Source organism: Chelonia mydas, chromosome 1 (assembly GCF_015237465.2).
Source record: "Chelonia mydas isolate rCheMyd1 chromosome 1, rCheMyd1.pri.v2, whole genome shotgun sequence".
Classification (NCBI taxonomy): Eukaryota; Metazoa; Chordata; order Testudines; family Cheloniidae; genus Chelonia; species Chelonia mydas.
Genome location: NC_057849.1, coordinates 123,500,455 through 123,521,093, shown reverse-complemented (window position 1 = coordinate 123,521,093; position 20,639 = coordinate 123,500,455). Strand labels below are relative to the sequence as shown.

The 20,639-nt window shown below is 41.0% G+C and overlaps 1 protein-coding gene across 6 annotated transcripts in view; it reads left to right on the top strand.

The window, feature by feature from the left end:
• Nucleotides 1-20,639, top strand: part of DHRSX (dehydrogenase/reductase X-linked) — a 226,647-nt gene that overhangs the window by 146,151 nt on the left and 59,857 nt on the right. For all 6 annotated transcript variants that reach the window (XM_043537755.1, XM_037899658.2, XM_037899650.2 and 3 more), the window contains one exon: nt 4,801-4,902. In XM_043537755.1, coding sequence (XP_043393690.1) covers nt 4,801-4,902 — 102 coding nt within the window. The remainder of the gene's footprint in view (nt 1-4,800; nt 4,903-20,639) is intronic.

Sequence of the window (20,639 nt, the reverse complement as noted above, 5' to 3'; positions counted from 1 at the left end):
GCCACTTGCAAATGCAATACACAAGTAAAATCAAGGAAAGCAGCCAGATCTAACCATATATAGAATAAAAAGAATGAGGAGTACTTGTGGCACCTTAGAGACTAACAAATTTATTTGGACATAAGCTTTCGTGGGCTAAAACCCACTTCATCAGATGCATGGAGTGGAAAATACAGTAGGAAGGTGTGTGTGTATACACATAAGGTGGGGGTTGCCATACCAACTCTAACAAGACAAATCAATTAAGGTGGACTATTATCAACAGGAGAAAAAAAAACTTTTGTAGTGATAATCAGGATGGCCCATTTCAAACAGTTGACAAGAAGGTGTGAGTAACAGTGGGGGGAGAGGGGGGAAATAGTCTGACATAATTGACAACCAACTGGAAGCTTCATTTGTGTCTGAAGTTCTAAAGCAGTTTCAAACTGGAAAAGTATTTTGCTGTAATGAATTTGAATAAGTGTTATCATTACTGTTTGTTATGTGGATTGCTGGAGTGCCTAGAGGCCCCACTTTAGTGGATCCCACTTTAGCAGATCTTGTGGCTTAGCTGTAATGCACTCTTTACACACAATCATACCTCAAAGAACTCACAATCTATTTTATGACCATATAAAACATGTGGATTAGATGAATAAGTGGGGAAGGGAACCATGAGATAACAGTTGTAGTAGGAAGAGAGCCTGAAACAGAAGCCTTTGTATCAAAGGCCTGGTATGAGGCAGGACCTGCTCACAGAATCTGGCAAGAACAGGGCTGATATTGCAGAAATACACATTCCTAAGAAGTGCTAGGCACAGAGGACTCACGCAAACACATCCCAATATCAAGTGATACCAGAACACCCTGATATCAAGGATGATACAAAAACATTCCCCCTGGATAACCGAAATGTACTGACCCCTCCTAAAAGATAAGATCAGGATAACAGTAAGTAATAAAAATGTTTTAGTTAAACCAACATGTACTGGATAATAGCTAGCCACGTCAAGGGGCAGCAACTAATTATGTGAAAGGGGCAGTACGTAACTCGTTTGTATCAGGGTATAAAATGGAGTCTCAGGTAGAGTGTCTTTTGTCCTGCCAAGGGGGGAATGGAAAGTCCCGCCATTCACTGAGCTGTGTTCATTGTCATGGGCATACATGTCTTAGTATCCTCATAGCATCTACCAGGTGCTATTACTGTGATTTATCAACAATAAACCTGGCCTGGTGCCTTCGAACTTTAGTGCATCTTGTGGTCATTGGACAATTTGCTCGAGGTCTGCTGTGCTGTCTGTCTGCGCAGACACACAGGGAGAACACACGCACACAACCGAACATCTAACCGCACTGGTGACCCACATGTACAAGGTAATAACTAAACACGTGCATGCAGCTGAACATCTAACCACAGCAGTAAAGCTGAATATGTTACAGTACAATAAATAGTAATCTCAAATCACCACGTGGCTAGCCTAATACTCTTGTGTCATTAGCACAAATTGTTGTTTTATGGGTAACAAACCAAGAGACAGAAGAAAGAGCATATACTTTAGAGAGTATAGTTGAACCCCCCTCTTCATGTTTGTCAGTCTACATTTTTTAAAATGGCGTGCGGTTTGAATAGCTCTTCTAAAGTCAGCCTGTAAAAAAGGGAGGTTGCATTTTTTTCTCTTGCCTCCTTTTGATATATAAAAAAATCTGAAAGTTTTGCTTTAAAAATGAAATGAATAAATAAATTAAAGTTTGATAGGGTGAGCAGGAAGGGGGGAGCAGAGTTATTAGTTTTTCATATAAGACATCCAGGCCTCGTCTGCCCTGTTATATTCTAGACAAGAGAACTAATGAAGTGGTGACATCAAAAAAGTCAAGAGAGCAAGAGTTGAACAACTGAAAGGGGAAGTAATTTTTAATCGGACTGTCTGTCTAAAACACATGGGAGGATTTTGGCTCTTTTGTGTTTGAATGTTTATTATTTTGTTGACACCTATTTAATTACTGAGTAACATTGGATAAAAGACATTTTTGTTAAAGATTCAACACCTTCAATTAAGATGTGATATTTCACAATAAATATGCTCTGAAACATTCAACAGATACCCCAGCAAAACAAAGGAAGACCATACTTGACATTCTTGATATTTGGAAGGTGAAAAACCAAGAACTTGAAAAAAATAAGCTGAAAGAAAAGAAAGAAGGGGAAAAACCTAAACAAATACTTTGCCTCAGTTTTGAATGAGTCTAATGAAGAACTTTGAGGTAGCGGTAGTGTGGCTAGGGTAACAAGGATATTGAGGTAGAAATTACCACAGGCGAGGTAGAAGTTAAGCTCAAACAGCTTAAAGGGACTAAATCAGGGGGCCCGGATAATCTCTTGCAATAATATTAAAGGAACTAGCACACGAAATTGCAAGTCCAATAGTAAGGAATCTGTAAACTCACGGGTCATATCTTATGACAAGAGAATTGCTAATATAGTTCCTAATTTTAAGAAAAGGGGAAAAAAGTGATCCAGGAAACTACAGGCCTGTTAGTTTGATCTCAGTTGTATGCAAAGTCTTGGAACAAATTTTGAAAGAGAAAGTAGTTCAGGACATAAAGGTGAATAGTGAGTGGGATAAAATACAACATTGTTTTACAAAAGGTAGATCTTGCCAGACCCAACCTGATCTCCTTCTTTGAGAAGATAACTGATCCTTTTTAGACAAAGGATAAACAGATCTAATCTACCTAGGTTTCAGTAAGGCTTTTGATACAGTTTCACATGGGAAATTATTAGTTAAATTGGAGAAGATGGGGATTAATATCGGAACTGAAAGGTGGATAAGGAACTGGTTAAAGGGGAGACCACAATGGGTCACACTGAAAGGTGACCTGTGAGGCTGGAGGGAGGTTACTAGTGGAGTTCCTCAGGCACTGGTCTTGGGACCAATCTTATTTAACATTTTTATTACTGACCTTGGTACAAAAAGTGGGAGTGTGCTAAAAAAAAATTGCAGAATGACACAAAGTTGGGAGGTATTGCCAATACGGAGTAGAATCGGAATATTATAACAAGAAGATCTGGATGACCTTGTAAACTGGAGTAATAGAAATGGGATGAAATTCAATAGTGTAAAGTGCAAGGTCATGCATTTGGGGACTAACAACAAGATTTTTTGCTATAAGTGGGGGATTTATCAGTTGGAAGCTACAGAGGAGGAGAAAGACCTGGGTATATTTGGTTGATCATAGTATGACTATGAGCAGGCAATATAATGTGGCTGAGAAAAAGGCTAATGCAGTCCCAGGATGCATCAGGTGAGGTATTTCCACTAAAGACAGGGAAGTATTATACAAGGCACTGGTGAGACCTCATCTGAAATAGTGTGTGCATTGCTAGTATCCCATGTTTAAGAAAGATGAATTCAAACTGGAACAGGTGCAGAGAAGGGCTACTAAGATGACCGAGGAATGGAAAACCTACCTTATGAGAGGAGACTCAAAGAGCTTGGCTTGTTTAGCCTAACCAATAGAGGCTGAGGGGAGATATGATTGCTCTCTATAAATACATCAGAGGGATAAATATCAGGGAGGGAGAGGAGTTATTTAAGTTAAGTGCGTATGTTAACACAAAAACAAATGGATATAAACTGGCCATCAACAAGTTTAGGTTCGAAATTAGGCGAAGGTTTCTCACTATCAGAGGAGTGAAATTCTGGAACAGCCTTCCAAGGGGAGCAGGGGGGGGCAAAAAACCTAACTGGCTTCAAGACTAAGCTTGATAAGTTTATGGAGGGTATGGTATGAGGGGACTTCCTACAATGGCATGTGGCCCATCGGTGACTGCCAGTAGCAAAAATCACCAATGATCGGTCACGGGACACTAGATGGGGAAGGCTCTGAGTTACTACAGAGAATTCGTTTCCAGGTATCTGCCTGGTGGGTCTTTCCCACATGCTCAGGGCCTAACTGATTGTCATATTTGGGGTTGGGAAGGAATTTCCCCCCAGCTCAGATTGGCAGAGATCCTGGGGTTTTGGGTTTTTTTGCCTTCCTCTGCAGCCTCTGGCACGGGTCACTTGCAGGTTTAAACTAGGGTAAATGATGGATTCTCTGTAACTTGAAGTCCTTAAACCATGATTTGAGGACTTCAGTAACTCAGCCAAAGGTTATGAGTCTATTATAGGAGTGGGTGGGTGAGGTTCTGTGTGCTGCAATGTGCAGGAAGTCAGACTAGATGATCATGATCAGGGCCGTCCTTACCCATACGCAAAGTACGCAGCTGCATAGGGCACCAGGAAGTTTGGGGTACCAAATTTCCTCGTCCTCTGTGCAGCTGTGTGCTGCTCCAGCCCCTGCCTCTCCCCACCCCTGCTTTGCCCCTTCCCGCCCCTGAGGAGTGCAGGAGGGCTGGGCCTGCACTCATGGATGGCAGAAAGTGCAGCAGCCCGGCCCCAGCCGTGCTGCCAGTGAGTGCTGGGGAGTGGTTCCCCCCGTCCCCCAAGCCAGCTCCCCACCCCCATGGAGGCCTGCCCCCTGCCGCCTCCTATGGTGGGGCTGCGTAGGGCCCCAGAGTAGCTCGGGACAATCCCGATCATGATGGTCCCTTCTGACCTTAAAGTCTCTGAATCTGACTAAAAGAGAACATTTTTGGCTCTCCTTATACATTATAAAGAATTTTTAAAAGGGCCCAGGCCAATTTTTTAACAAAATATCCCTTTCTTTGTAGGTCACACTCAAGCATAATGGGTGGGATTGTGATGTATAAATTTGTATTTTGTTTTATTTCACTGTAAACTGACTTCACGGGGTGTTTTTTTCTCTGTTTCTTTCCAGTGGAGTTTTTACACTGTGATTTGGCTTCAATGAAGTCCATACGGCAATTTGTGCAACAGTTTAGAGCAAAGAATTGTCCACTCCACGTCCTGGTGAATAATGGTGAGTTCTCTTTCACTTTTTCACATGCTTACTGTAAGATTTGGACACATTGGGTTCTTTACAATGCTTCACGTTCCAGATACTTTATTTGAACCAAACAAGAAGATAGCAATATGACTGAATTACTGCTTACGGCCTTGTCAGCACTTCAGTACATTTTAAGAGGCATCCTCAGTTTGCCAGCCTTTTTGATTGTATTGCAAGTGTCATGATACTCAGGGGTTTTTTTTTTAATTAAAGCCCCAGCTCCTGGAGTTACAGAATCACAAGAGAATTCCAGCATTCATTTTTTAAAAGTTTCTAGCCCTCATGGTTGTCGAGGAAAAACTGGAAAACGTGACCCTAAAGTTTCAAAAATCCAAAGGCAGATAAAAAACCCAACTTTTTTTTTACTTTTTTTCTTTTTTAAATCTCAAGATTTTGGGGGACTGACTCTCTTGATGTTTTTGAACATTAGGATTGGCAGTTCTAGCTATCTAATTTTTTTTTATAACTGTGGTATCTTCAGGATCCAGCCTAGAGAGAGATTTTTTTCTCCTGGCATTTTTGTTTTAAAAGCCTCCTCTGTACTAAACACTCTCCTATAAAGGGAACTTTTTGTATATTCATTTAACAGGAAGCAAATCATCAACAAACCCATGCCCCCACCCCACTCACTTGGGGCTGTTGTCTAAGCCCTTCAGCGCTCACACACTGTTTTTTTCTTTCCCTCCAATTCTGTGCATGAACCGTCTCTCAATGAAGACACAAGGGAGAAATCCAAAAGGACCGATACTATTTTCTCCACTCATATAACTGTCCTGCCCTGCTGAGGGCAAAACAAACTAATAATTTCACTTGCATTACATTAGATGATTTGCTTCATGCACTTATGTACTATAGGAGCTCTTGATAGTAGCTCAAACTGTAGCTCATGCACTATTAAATGAAAATATAGAGTTTTATTCTATGGAGTTAACGGAAATGTCTGCCAAATCTTAACTCCTCTTTTCTGCAAGTGTCCATAGAGACAACCCTCTCCCCCTGCTGGGCATCTACACAAATAAAATTTTGACTGCAATGGATGGGATTCTTAAGATGGAATGGATCTTGGTGTCCTTTTAAGAGAAGGAAAAAAAAAACTTCTGGATTTCATAGATTCATAGAGTTGTAGGCCAGAAGGGGCCATTAGATCATCTATTCAGACCTCTCGATTGAAAGGCTAGCTTCCACCGCAGCTTCAGCCTGAGCAGTAAAAATGAACACCCATACTGTAACTGTACATTCTTGCTCATACGAGCAGATAAAAAGCATTAAAGGCCCAATTTTTCAAATGTAGATACCTAAAGTTAAGCATCTAAGTAATTATTTAGGCATCAGAATAAAAATGGCGTGCTTTTCAGGGTGTCCAGCTCCCATTGACTTCAATGGGATTTGTGGATGCTCAGAAATTCTGAATATCATGCCACTTTTACTCAGATGCTTAAATAATACACCTAAATTTGAGCCATAAACTATGTAATTATTCAACTGATCTGTGGCATATTAATATCTAGCTCTTCAATAGTGTTTTTCATTGGTAGATTTCAAAGCTCTTTACCAAGGAGGTCAGGATTATTATCTCCTTTTTGTAGGTGGGGAAACTGGGTCACAAGGAAGAGAAGTGACTTGCCCCATGTCACCCAACTAACAGCAGTGACGCTGGGACTAGAACCCAGATTGCCACAGTCATAGTCCAAAGCACAACCACTAGGCCACATTGATGTCTGAGACAAGGTTGACAAAGGAACAATGATGGTAGGGAGAGAAGTAAGAAATAAGTGCTTGATCTTGCAAATACTACTGAGCATATTGCTCATAACTTTATGTAGTTCCATTACTGCCTTGATTTGTCCCATTGAGTTATGGGTCAACCGAAGTACTAAATACTACACTTGGTAATATAATTGTGTTTGAAGGATCAGACCCTAAAAGAGTGCTTTGGGAAGATGATAGCAAGCATCTGATTTTCAGTGCTACATTTTTGCTGTTTTTCATGTTACATTTTTAAGAACATAAGAACGGCCATACTGGGTCAGACCAAAGGTCCATCAAGCCCAGTATCCTGTCCTCTGACAGTGGTCAATGGCAGGTGCCCCAAAGGGAATGAATAGACAGGTTCCCATCAAGTGATCCATGCCCTATCACCCTGTCCCAGCTTCTGGCAAACAGAGGCTAGGGACACCATTCTTGCCCATCCTGGCTAATAGCCATTGATGGACCTATCTTCCGTGAATCTATCTAGCTCCCTTTTGAACCCCAAAAGGGGTTTTTTGCTGTATCACTACACGGGAAACAAGGAAAGCCTGACTATTACAGCAAAATCCATCATCTTAAAAATGTTATTCTTTGATGGACTTAATAAAAAATGGGATACGACACCAAAGCCTCTAAGTCCAAAATATAAATTTTAAAGAGGCTTGACATACAGTGCCCTGAACTAGTTTACATTTTCATGACCCCCAAGAAAGGCATTTTATTTAATTCATGCTCAGTTACTGTTGCCCAGATAAAGTAGCTCTTTAAGAAAATCCTTTCAGAAGCTGTAATGAAATGAATGGCTTAACTTTGCCTTTTACTAAGGCCATAACAGAATCACAGGAATAATCATCTCCAGAGCCGCTGTAAAGGCTCCCTTCTAATAATTAGGTTAGCCTCTGACAATCACATGGTGAATCACCAGGCTTCCGCTTCTGAGGGCTTGTTTCCTATTCTGTTCAACATCTGTTTTAGCTCCTGTAAATAATCTGGCATTTGGCTGGCATTAAAAGGGAAAGTCAGTAGGTTCCAACACAGTGAGCGTCTGATCCTTTGACAGCAAGAGAGAGGCTCCCAGTGACCTTGGATTAGTGTGGAGTGCATAATTATGCCCGTAGAGCCATTGATGTTAATTGATATTTATTTTCCTTTTTAATTTTGCATTCCAGTGTCTTCACTGAAAATCCATTCCATGTGATTTATACTGTATTTAGGGAACATGATTCATTCACAGATTTTAAGGCAACAAGGGACCAATATGTTCCTAGTCTCTGACCTCCCTCCACGCTCAGACGTTATTGTTCTTCTGCCTCCCATGTTCAGTCACAAAAATACCAGTCACTAGAACAAGGGCAATGCCTGCTGTAATTCTGCTTTGGACTGGTTCTGATTGGATTACGAAGATGAGTGTTTGCATGTTTTTTGTTAAAATATTTGATTGTCAAAACACAAACATTTTACAGTTTTAGGCAGTTTGGGGGGAATTAATTTTCTCCAGGGAAACTTTGTTAATGTGCAGATCTAAAATAACCCATTGTGACTCATAGTTGGGGACTGGTCCTGCTTTGAGCTGGACTTTGCTTTAGACTAGATGACCTCCTGAGGTCCCTTCCAACCCTGATATTCTATGATTCTATGAAAATGGGAAATGAGTAATACTCAAAAATATTTTTATATTTAATGCAAAATAAGTTACTTCAGAGTATTACTTAGTTTATTTATTCCATTCTCACAAGATCTTAAAGTTATTTTAGTTGCTTGAAATGAAATATTTAACATTTAAAATATAGATATAGTTTCATTTATTATATATTATTCATATTTACATGATGTAAATGTATGATTATGCAATACATTTATACTGGGTTTGTGTATATATCTATCTATACACACACACACACACTTTAACTTTTATTTAAAGTAAATAATTTATTGGGCCAGAGAGACAGTAAAAATGACTCTATAGCTGAGTGGTAAAGGCACTCCCCTGAGAGATGGGAGAGTCCAATTCAAGTCCCTGAATATTTACATATTTTATACAAAATGTAACAGCTTCAGAGTGACCCACCGCAGAAGTCACTGGTTAGGGGATTCATCTGGGAGGGAGAAGACCTTGGTTCAAGTCTCTGCTTTACATCATGCAGAGGGGGGAATTGAACCTGGATCTCTCACTTCCTGGGTGAGTCCTTTAACTACTGAGCTTTGGGGTATGGGGCGGGGAGGAAAGCAGCTCTTTCTTTCTTTCTTAACAAGAAAGGGCTGACCTGGCTTGGCTGTCTAACTCCAGGAGAGCAGAGGGAGGTACCTCCCTATGGCCTTTGAGGGGGTGGGGCTTAGACCATACCTCTTTCCTTGGCATTTCCTCTTGGCTAGTTTAGGCGGATCTTTGTTCAACATGCTGGCTTCTGTGAACCAGGGACAGAGCCTCCGGTGGGCCCTGGCCCACCCAATTAGCACCCAAGCAGCCCACACAAATCTGAAAAAAAAATGTCAAAGTTGAGCCAGGCCACTGAGCAGTCTTTTAATGCAGCTGCCTCAAACTGCTCCACTTAGCTCCGCTTCCCCATCAACATAGGCTCAGACTCTGCACCCCTCCACCCCTGTTCCAGTTACTGCCTCCCTGTTGGCTGATTGTTTCTTAGTTCCCAGACAACCAGGTTTTGGCCAACCCCTCCCCCAGCAGTGGTCAGGAGCGGGGCACACCTCTCACTGTGGGGAGGAAGCAACTGTGTGGCATGGGATGGAGTTGGCGCCTTTGTCAATGGAGAACGGAGTGGAGCTGGGGTCTGGGAGCATGCACAACGCTGCTCATTGGCCCAACCACCTCTCCATCACTCACGCAGAGGTGGGGCTCCACTGTACGCCACCTGGCTCTGGTTATTGTCTTCCCATTGGCTCACACAGCCAATCTGATTATAGCCAATCACCCTTCCCCCCCCCCCCACCCCTGTTCATGGGCAGGCTGGGATGCATCACTCCCAATCAGGAGGTAGTAACTAGAGCTGGGTGGTGTACTGGTGGAGCCCCTTCCAGGCAGATGGGCCAAATTTAAATGGCATTGAGATGTGGTATATGGAGTCCTGCTGCTCCCCCATGGATGTAGGATCTGCCATGTCATTTGGAGCCTGGGATTGGGAGAAGGAGCCCATTCCCCATGTCACAGTACTACTCAGATTTGGCTTGGCCACCCCCATCATGTCAGTAGGGAAGGGGCTTTGCTGTTATGCCACTCAGCCCTGGTTGTTGCCTCCCCATTGGCAGCGGTCTGCCCCGACATGGTCTCGGCCGGGTGGGTGGGGCTGACCACAGCCAGATATGCAACAATATATAATATAATAATATACAATATCAATGGTTTGCTGTGATTGCAAGTCCACCAGAAGTTGAGGCCACCTATGTTTCCACTCCTAACTATGTCACTGCTGTGAATCCCATTCTTAGGCACCTGACTCTCCCCATGCATTGTGCGCATGTAACCTGGGCTATGGATTCCATTAGGCTTCATAGCACCTAAAACACCTGTGTTGCAACCTTGAGCCTACATCTCTTTTCTGGACCTAGCCAAGTCACTTAGGTACTTTAGAAATGTTATCTGCCATTTAGAACTCATCCCGTTGCACGGATCTAATCCAAATTTGATTTATTATACCAAATCTGGGAGTTTCAAATGAGCCTAAGGGAATTAGGTACCCAAATCCCATTAAATTCAGTAGGATTTGACCAATTAACTCCCTTAGGCTCTTTTGGAAATCTCATGCCAAAAGTATAGCGATTCCAAAGCAAAATGGGATGAGGTAAGGGCAGTGAGGCAATCTCATCTATCTCCTTGCTATAGTTGGTTTAAATGAGAACCTGAATGCTATCATAACATAATTTTGGGGTTTAATTTAAGGGGGAAAAAGTCGGTTGAAAACATGTGTGAGTTCATTTGGCAAACAAAGGTCAGCCCTTTCATTGCTAGGCTTTTTACTTTGCTTCCCAGGCCCCTCTTTGCTAATCCATGCCGCTCATGCTCAGCCCCTTGCTTTTCAAAGTGAATCAAAAGGAAAGCATTTTTTTTTTAAAACGCAAATGGCGCATTGCTTAAACAATTTCAGTTTCTAAAAATTATTTGGGTTGGCATATGACACATGAGCTAATGTGTTTTTTTTCCCCCTACACTTCCTTTAACATAGAAAAACATCATGTAGCTCAAATAGCCTGTCTACAAAGTCATTAAAAGGAGGATTTCAGATTTTTTAAAAAATCTGATAAAATGTTAATTAACTAAAGGTGCATAATAAGTGCAATTTATCAGCTAGTCTTACAATTCAGTCTTGGGTATCAACACCACATTCTTGTCAGGCTGTATGCTCTTCTTGGGACTGGGACTGTGTCTTTGTATGTTTGAAAACCATGTAGCACATTATAGGCACTACCACAATATAAATGTTAAATTAATAGTAATTGCATGTAGAAGAGGCATGTATTAAAAAAACCTTAGGAGTTGACAGTGACATGGTGTGTAAATCTCTATAGCTGTAAGTTGATGGTATTATTTCCCACTTAAGAGATTTTTTTCCATACCAAATTGACAGTTGTTTTCCTTGTATGCTGAAAATGCTTTTCAATATATTTTAAATACACTTGTTTGTTTATTTTATTTTTTTGCTATTGTGAATGATTCCACTCATCAGTAAACTTAACAAGGCCATTACAACATCCTTAGGGAAAACAGAGCATCCACACATACCACCAAAGGTGATTAGAATACAAATTGCCAGACTTGAGGACAATGAAATACTGTTTGAGAGTACCTGTGTGTCTTTTTGGCACTGGGTTGGGGAGGGAGGGAAATCTATAAGACCTTGAATACATTTCTTTGTAGCACTGAAGTTGAGAGATTTTAATATATTAGCCCATTTTAGGCAGATCACAAAGCTAATGAATTTCAGGCTGAACCCTGTCTAAGCCACTTTAAAATCAGACAATAATTCTGAACTATTGACTGGTTCAGAAATTCATGATTGCACATTTTGTAGGTGAGTGCACAAATTTATTCTTATTATCGTATGCAACCCTCTCTAAACATGCTGGTTTGTGGGGTATGGCTGTATGGTACAATCAAAATTATAGAGACAGATATGTGTATGAGTTATGTATGTGTGCTTGTGTGTAATATACCACATATATATGCATACACACTTAGACCCTGATCCTGCAAACACGTATGCATATGAGTAACTTTACATATGTGAGAAGTCCCATGGAAGTCAAAGGGACTAATCACTTATGTAACGTATGAGAGGGGTAGCCGTGTTAGTCTGGATCTGTAAAAGCGGCAAAGAGTCTTGTGGCACCTTATAGACTAACAGATGTATTGGAGCATAAGCTTTCGTGGGTGAATGCCCACTTCGTCGGATGCACCCACTTCGTCAGATGCATCCGACGAAGTGGGCATTCACCCACGAAAGCTTATGCTCCAATATATCTGTTAGTCTATAAGGTGCCACAGGACTCTTTGCCGCTTATATAACGTTACTCATATGCTTAAATAGTTCACAGGATCAAACCTTAAGAAGAAAACTGATATATGATGGGTAGGGTACAAATATATATACAATTTGTATACACCTAAAATTTATTATTAATAGCTAAAGTAAGTTGTAATTTATTATTTATATTATGGTGGCACCAAGCAGCCCAAGTCAAGATCCTGGCCCCATGGTGCGAGGTGCTATACAAATACATAGAGACAGTTTACAATCTAAATAAACAAGATAGACAGGGTGGGAGAAAGGAAATATTGTTATTCCCATTTTACAAATGAGAACAAAAACAAAGAAATTGAAGGTGAAATCCTGACCCCATTAAAGTCAGTGAGGAGTTTTACCTTTGACTTCAATGGAGCACAGATTTTGCCTACACGACTTGCCCCAGATTATACAAGAAGTCTATGATTGAACCAGGAATTGAAGCGAGATCTTCTGAATCTTAGTCTAATGCCTTAGACCATGCTTCATCTCCTGTGCCCTACATTACCACCTACATTTCCTAAGAGCCAACCATCCCTATTTGCCCTTCATACTGTGATTAATTAGCTGATTTTTTTACAGGCATCATGGCAGAGCTGGGTCTAGGGGAGAACTTTGAAGGAGGAGAAGATAGTGGCTTTATGGATTAGCTCAAAGAGGGTCTTCCTGCATTATTGGTAGCACTGAAGGAGGCATAAGGATATTTGTGTGTAACACTAATTTGTTGTATACATGTGAGATATTCACAGAGAGCCAGATTTTCAGACAAACTCAGCATCTAACAGCTACCATTTAGTCTCCCACATAAGTGGTTGGATTTTCAGACAAACTCAGCTCCTAATGTAGTTATCTAAATTAAGTGTCCGGATTTTCAATAGTGATCAGCATCCAGCAGCTGCATTGTTCAGTTGTTTACTGAGCAGTATTGTTGTCAGCTGAAATAATATCTACATACTTCACCTGATAAACATATCAGAACTCTTCTAAAAGGTCTATATGTTTATTGTAATAACAAGTCAGTTACAGTAGCAACTTGCTCATTCAGGGTAGTTCTGGCAGTCAGAGAATCCAAATCGCATACATTGCAATTCTGACTTTTGTTTAGCACAGTCTTGTTTTTTCCTAACTAGTTTAAAAGATTTTTCTCATTCCATAATGTCAAACACTCTATGAAACTGTAAATATCTCAGTCTCCACAGGTGGCGAGTTCGCCACCTTTGGTTTCATGTCTCAGCTGCAAATTAATGATGCCAGCTTTATCAATAGAACATAGATACAAAACTCAGCTGCAGATGTGCTGTATTGCTCAATCTTAAACAATTGAAGTCTATGGGACTTTGCAATTCGCTTCAGTGGGAGCAGGATTGGGTCCATAATTTATTTTTTACCAAACCCTTTCATTTTGTTCCACGTTAAATTATTTTTAGTGCAAATCACAAAATAAGAAATTTCACCATCAAGCAGCATTTCTTATTGAAGTAGGATGGTGTGGCTGCCTTATCTGTTTTAAGATTGAGGTTGTGAATGCTTGTCTTGAATAATAATGCACTGGAGGGAATGTATTTTCAGGAATAAAATGTTTTTCTGCATCCAGACTCAACTAAGAATGCTCTATTTTGTTTTAATGAGAAAAAATCCATTATAAAACAATGAATTAAAATTAAACATGAATTTGTAACTTGTTTTTTTGTGTTTTCCAGAAAGCCAGGTTGGGTTTTATGTATTTTCACTATACACATAATACATAAATCAACACTCTTTTGTGCCCCATGGCAGAATGCAGGTGTGTCAAAAATCTAATCAGCCCTTAGGGAGCTTAGTATGTTTATAGGCTTTTCATTTTTGTCAAGAACCTGATGAGTTTCACTTATTGTTTGTTGCGTTTGGGCTCTGTCTTTTTTTTCCCCCCCACCTGATAAACCTAAGCCTTGTCTACACTAGAAAGTTGTACCACTTTAAGTATACAGGTACAGTTAATCTTTTTAGTGTGGATGCAGTTATTGTAGGCAGGACTTCTAGCACCGCCTGTTAAGGTTGTCTGACACTTCTCATTTTAAGACCCTGCTTTCAGTTGCTTATAATATTGCCAAACTTCAACTGTTTGGGCTGAAATTTTCCACGTTGTGTGTTTGCCTCAGGCTGGATTTTTTTGGAAAATGTGAGCCAAAATTGTTCAGCTGGTTCTGACAATGAGGTGAGGGGAAAATAGTTATTTTGCCCAGGATAAAAAGGTCTAGCAACCTTTAGAAAAAAAACCTCCAGCATCCCCAAGCTTTGGAGCAGGGACTTGAAACTTGGCAGGGGATGTCCTTTGTGTCAGGGATGTGCCTTTTGCCATCTCTATGGAAATCCACCCCAGTTTGGCTAAATTATAAGCCTTTGAAAAATGGCAATTCACAGATGCTCAGTAGAGACATCTTAAATTTTAGCAGCTAAACTTCCTGAAGATTCAGTTTGCACTGTGCTTGCTCTATCTCCAGGCTAAGCAGGACTGTCCTGCAGTTGAAGCTCTGGTCTGCTGTGGGCTGTGCCAGGTCCAGGTCTGGATACTTGAACTGAGAGCAGAGAGCCTGTCTCTCCTGTGCTTTCAGTGACCCCCATGCAGGGAAAGCAGGGTGGAAGAGGAAGCTGCCTCATTCAAATACAGAGGGAACAAGAGCTAGACCCCTTGAGGGAAGAGGGAGGGAGGAAAGAGATTGGGACAAGGAGTCTGGGTGGGCAGAAACTGGAGTGGGAGTGAGAGAAACTGGGAGTTGAGATGGGAGGAGTCTAGGACTGGCTGGGCAAAGGAGACTGGGACTGAACCAGTGCAGCAGGGGAGGAGAGACAGCCCTGAGGAGCTGGAGTATTGGGGTGGAAGGCTGAGCAAAGAAACAGGGACAAGGATCTGTAGGAACAATGAGATTGGATGAGGAGCCCAGGAACAGAGATTGGGACTGGGAGCCAGTTGGGATGGGGAACATGAGCAGGGGAAGGGAAGGTGACTGGAGGTTAGAGTGGGGGAAATGATACAGGTTAGATCAGGAAGGGGAAGGGTTCGAGCTTGAGGTAAAAGGGCAGAAGAGGCTGTGCCCACTAGAGAACACTCCTGCTCCAGGCATTGGAATGGAATCAGAGATCCCTGAGACTCACCATTCCTCTGCTGTGAGCAACGATCTCTGAAACCCTATGGCAAAGTGGCCCACCACTCTCTAATACTGGCCCATTTAGAGGATAACAGCCTACTGTTTTCAGTTACACTGTTAGCTCAAGTGACAGAGTTCTATATGGTGGATCTAAATGTTCCAACCTTGCTGATGACCCATGTGGGTGTCAATATGATGCCACACAACGGAATTTTGGTATTTTTAGTTTGCTTTTTTAAAACCTAGGAAATAACATGCAAAAATTGTTAGGAAATGACAGAATTAAGGCTGCCTGTGCAACCCCCTGTAGAAAAAATATTTTGTGATCATTTAATTAAAGACTGTATCATAATGCATAGGCACAAGTGGGCCAAATTATGATGCCACAGATAACTTTCATTCTGGCTTTTCCCAGCTATGGAGTGACTTGACTTTGTAACCTTAATGTTCTTTTAACATAGATTTTGTGTGTAGCATATCAGTATAAAGATGCTTTAGACCAGAATAACTATTCCTGTGCCAGTATAATTAAAGCAGTACAACCCCATAGTGTGGATGCCGTTATCCTGGCATAAAGGTGCTTATGCTGGTATTCCTGCACAGAAGGGGGAACAAGCAATACCAGTATAAGATATCTGTTTACCAAAATAATTGTATCCACAATAGGGATTGTACTGGTATAACTATACTGGAACTATGTAAATTGTAGCAGTGTAGTGAGCATGACCTTGTTGGTTAAAAAAAAAAAAAAAAAAAAAATCACACCCCTAACAGAAATAGTTACACTGGTATAAAAACTGAGTGTAGACAATGCCTTCTCCTCTCATGTGGAACAGCCTTCTATTAATTGTTCCCCCTGGAATTTCTTTTTTAGAACACACTCTTCCTTTGTAAACCAGAGGAACGCAAGTCTGGGAATAATATAAAGCCTGTGAAAAATACTTTGAGAGAGATTCAGCTCCTCCGCAAAACGAATTGCATGTAAATATGTATAACTGAGCCTTCTCAATGCCTAGCATTGCCTTGTGCTGCCATGGCTGGAGACTTAGGTGCAGGAGCAATGCCCTCTGAGTTGGGTGACATTTTTCTGTCAGAAATTTTTTGATGACAAATGCAAACTGAGCAACACTGAAACAGTTCATGAATTCGTGTCAGTTTTGTTTTAGTCAGGGAGAAAAAAATCTGAAAAAATCAAAATGTTTCATTTTGACATTTTCTAAATTTAAACATTTACATTTTTCAGTTTGAAACAACTTTTTGTTTCAGAATTTCCTTTTTATTTTTATAACCAAAACAATCAAATGTTTTAAAAGGTTGAGATCAAAATCCAGCATTTAAACTTTGTTCGGTCCTAAATTAAATATTTTACTTTTCAATTTGCAAATAAAAATAATTGTTTTGACTTCAGCCAGAAATTATCCCCCCACCCCATCTGCCAGCAAACTGAAACACCTGTTATTTGCACAGCTCTCCTTGGGACTGCTGTTCCCTGAGCCTGTTGAAAACAGGCAGCCAAAGGGGACATGTTGATTACTCCGTGGGAGAGATACTTTAAATCTTTTGTGCCATGCTTGATTTATTTAAAGTAAAATTTGAGAAATATAAATATCTTTAAAACAAAACAAATTGAAGTAACTTTTTGTAAATAACAGTCTTTCTTTAATAAATCCTTTGTTTTAAAGCTTTTAAAATACATTTACTTACAATATTTAATTTCTCATGAAAGCAAAGTAGCAATGTTTCTAATCAACTCTAGTACTGTCCAAGTTCCTACATACAGTTCTGTGAAGGTTCCTTGGTCCTGACCTGCGACATTTATTACGCCAGTCCAGAACTTCTTACTATGCCATGTGCACTATGGACTAGATGAGATAAAACCAGCCGTTTAATATAAGGCTTTTTTCATTGGCTTGCTCTCCCCTGACCAAGAGAGAGGTTTCTTTAGAAAAAATGCAAGGCAATTCACAATGCCATTTCTCATTGGGCAACTGTATATCTCAAAACTTAGCAAAAACTCTCCATTATTCACCATTCATAGAAGATAATTGTTATAAATGCCTTCTTATTAAGTGTAACTAATTAAAACATTTATGTATACAACAATACAACTAAATGCAGCTCAGTAGAATATAACTCTCTTTACAAGAATGGTCTTTCAGGGCAGTTAATGAAGTACAATATACTTGCTTGTGCTAATTTATTTGTATTTTGCAGAATCTCATGGCAGCATGGCATTTTATGCAGTTCTCAGTATGCATACTGTCAGTCCTCTGCTTGGATACTTCAGTAATAATGGTTAACCAATCGCAAAGCAAAAGCCCTATTAGCAGCTTACTTATTAATTTATTTTCTGTCATGTTTCTACTGGTGATGTCTGTTTAAACAAAGATTTCTGGAGTCAATCCAGCTGAATCAGAGAAAATACATATGCAACAGTTGAATCAAAACAGATTGTGACTGCTAATGGTTTGTATGTTGCCATTTCTTCTTTAAATCCACTTTCAAAGCCACTCTAAAAACACTGGGGAGAATTACTAATCCCAAGACAATTTGTAATGAAACAAGTCTGAAAGATATTGTTATATGGCTTCCCTATCAGAAGAATACTAATATCCCTCTCAGCTGCAGGTAGTTTGCAGTGAGGATATAAGATGGAAATGCTGCATGTTCTTGGCATCAAATAGTCTGTGAGCTATTGGAAAAATAGAAATAGTTTTTGTTATTTTATTTCACCCCTTCAGGGCCCATGAGTAAAGCTGATGATGTGTCTGGACAAAAGAAAATCAATAGTGTACCATTTTTAGTACCTGCTGAATGTTAGGTAATTAATAATTTAAAAAAAGAGAGCTTGTTACACTGGTGAGGTTTACCCTGTTGTCAGAAAACTGACCTGGTTCAGTTGTTCACTGTATTTATATGCTCTGTCTTCCTGTAGATATGGACATTAAAACTGCTCTTCCTCAAATTGCAGGAAAGGTTTTTCACTAACCTTGATGTGAATCTTTTCAAAGCCTTTAGGAGAATGGGGAAAAATATTTGTTCAATACTGAAAAATCTCAGTTTGCCAAATTTGTTCTTGGATTAATATTAGTTAGCAAATTCTTAAAAAAGAGGAGGAGGAGAAAGACGTTCTAGCAGAAATGACTGTGCCTGCTCAAGGACTGAACAAGAATTTCTGCAAAGAGGAAGCTCTTAAGCAGTGACCAAAATAGTTTGATGGAATTTATACTTTAGAAATTACACCCTTGAGTGGGTGTGAGCTCTCTCTCTCCTCACCAGGATCACAGGAATAGGCTCAGATTTGGTGCTCTGCTGCCTGGAGGTGCAGCCCAAACGGTGGAATGCAAAGGCATCTCTGAGCCCCCTTTGCACTCACCAAATTCAATGCATCTCCAGAGGTCAAAAGTCTCCTTAGGCAGCCCTGGAGCTGCTCTAATAGAGCTGGTTGAAATTTTTCATCCTAAACGTTTTTCAGCAAAAAATGCAAATTCAGCAACGCTGAAATATTTTGCGAACTCCTTTTGGTTTCGCTGAATTGTTTGTGTGGAAAAAAGAAAACCTCTGACAAAGTCGAAATGTTTCATTTTGGCATTTTCTAATTAAAGCATTTCCATTTTTCAGTTCCAACCAGTTTTCATTTAGAAATTTCCTCAGATTTATTTTAAAATATTCAAAAATGTTAAATGCTCGGAATCTAAATGAAAAGTTTCATTTTGCATCAAATATTTTTGACCTTTTGATTTTGCTGAAAATTTCACAAAATGTAGTGTTTTGGGTTGACACAAAACACATTTTTTCCCTGAGTTTTCAGAATTGTTGGTGAACTGAAAAATCCATTATTTGCACAGTACTAGCTCTAAGTTATGACAGCCTCCCCGGGCCTGCCTATGGCTTGTGACAGAAGCCAGAATGTCTATAGAAGCAAGCGTCACAGCTCTGTCCTCTTCTACCTTAACACCCCCTATGTCTGGGCTGGCAGGGGAGAGCATACAGCTGCCTAGAGCAGCCCACTGTTTAGGGTAGCCAACTTTCTATGCGTACAAAACTGAACACCCTGGTCCCACCCTCTGCCATGCCCCTTCTCTGAGGCCCCGCTCCCCACTCACTCCATCCCCCCTCCCTCTGTAGCTCGCTCTCCCCACCCTCACTCACTTGCTCTTTTTTACCAGACTGGCTCAGGGCGCTGGGGTGCGGGAGAGGGCGAGGGCTCCAGCTGAGGGGGTGGGCTCTGGGGTGGGCCAGAAATGAGGAGTTCAGGGTGCAGGAGGGGGCTCTGGGCTGAGGCAGGGGGTTGGGGTGTGTGGGGGGGTATGGACTCTGGGCTGGGGGTGTGGGGCTGGGGCTCAGGGATTTTGGGTGCAGGAGAGGGCTCCGGGTTGGGGCTGAGGGGTTCAGTGGGCGGGAAGGGGATCAGGGCTGGGGCCGAGCTTTGGGGCGCAAGGGGTGTATGAATGCACCGGCTGGGTGTGCAGACTCTAGGGTGGGGTTGGGGATGAGGGGTTTGGTGTGTAGGAGGGGGTCCAGGCTGGGATTGAGGGGTTCAGAGAGCTGGAGTGGGATTGGGACTAGGGCAGGTGGTTGGTGGTGCGGGAGTGGGTTTGGGGGGCAGGTGAGTTTGGGTGCAGAAGGGGGTTCCAAGCTAGGGCAGGGAGTTGGGGCATGTGCATTCTCTGCTTTTACTGAATGCACATGCCCCATTCCAGACCATCACACACCGCCATCTTTTTTTCAGTGTATAGGCCCATTAAGGAGTAGGAATTACACATATATTAGAAAAAATTGCTACAGGAGCTTGCCATACAAACAAAAAAAGTACTCCATTCTTTCCAAGCACCCTGTAGCATGATGACATTGTTTGGCAATTGGACCCCAAAAAGGAAGCAGTAATACTAAAGCACAGTAAGAGCAAGTCAGATTGGGAGGTTCGTATGCCATCATCAGTCTGACTCTTGATGAAAGACTTTATAATGGAAATGTGAAGCATCACTGGGAGGAAGCTTATATTCTTCCATGTCAGAGAGCACAGTTAAACTTCCCATCATATGGTACTTAGTGTTTCAGAGAAAAAGCAGAAAACCTTCAAAACTATTAACCACATGAACAATATGTATCTCTGATTCTCTCAATCCAGTTGTGCAGCAATTTTAAAAAAATGAAATGTATTTCATAACTTTTTAATTCATTTTTTTTCTTGTTTTTATACATACCCCTTCCATATCATCCTGATGCATGTAGCATTTTCGAAGTTGGGTGCTTCAAGTTATGCTCCTAAATCCATAATTAGACACTTAAATGGAAGCTTTGGCTGATTTTCCAAGGTGTT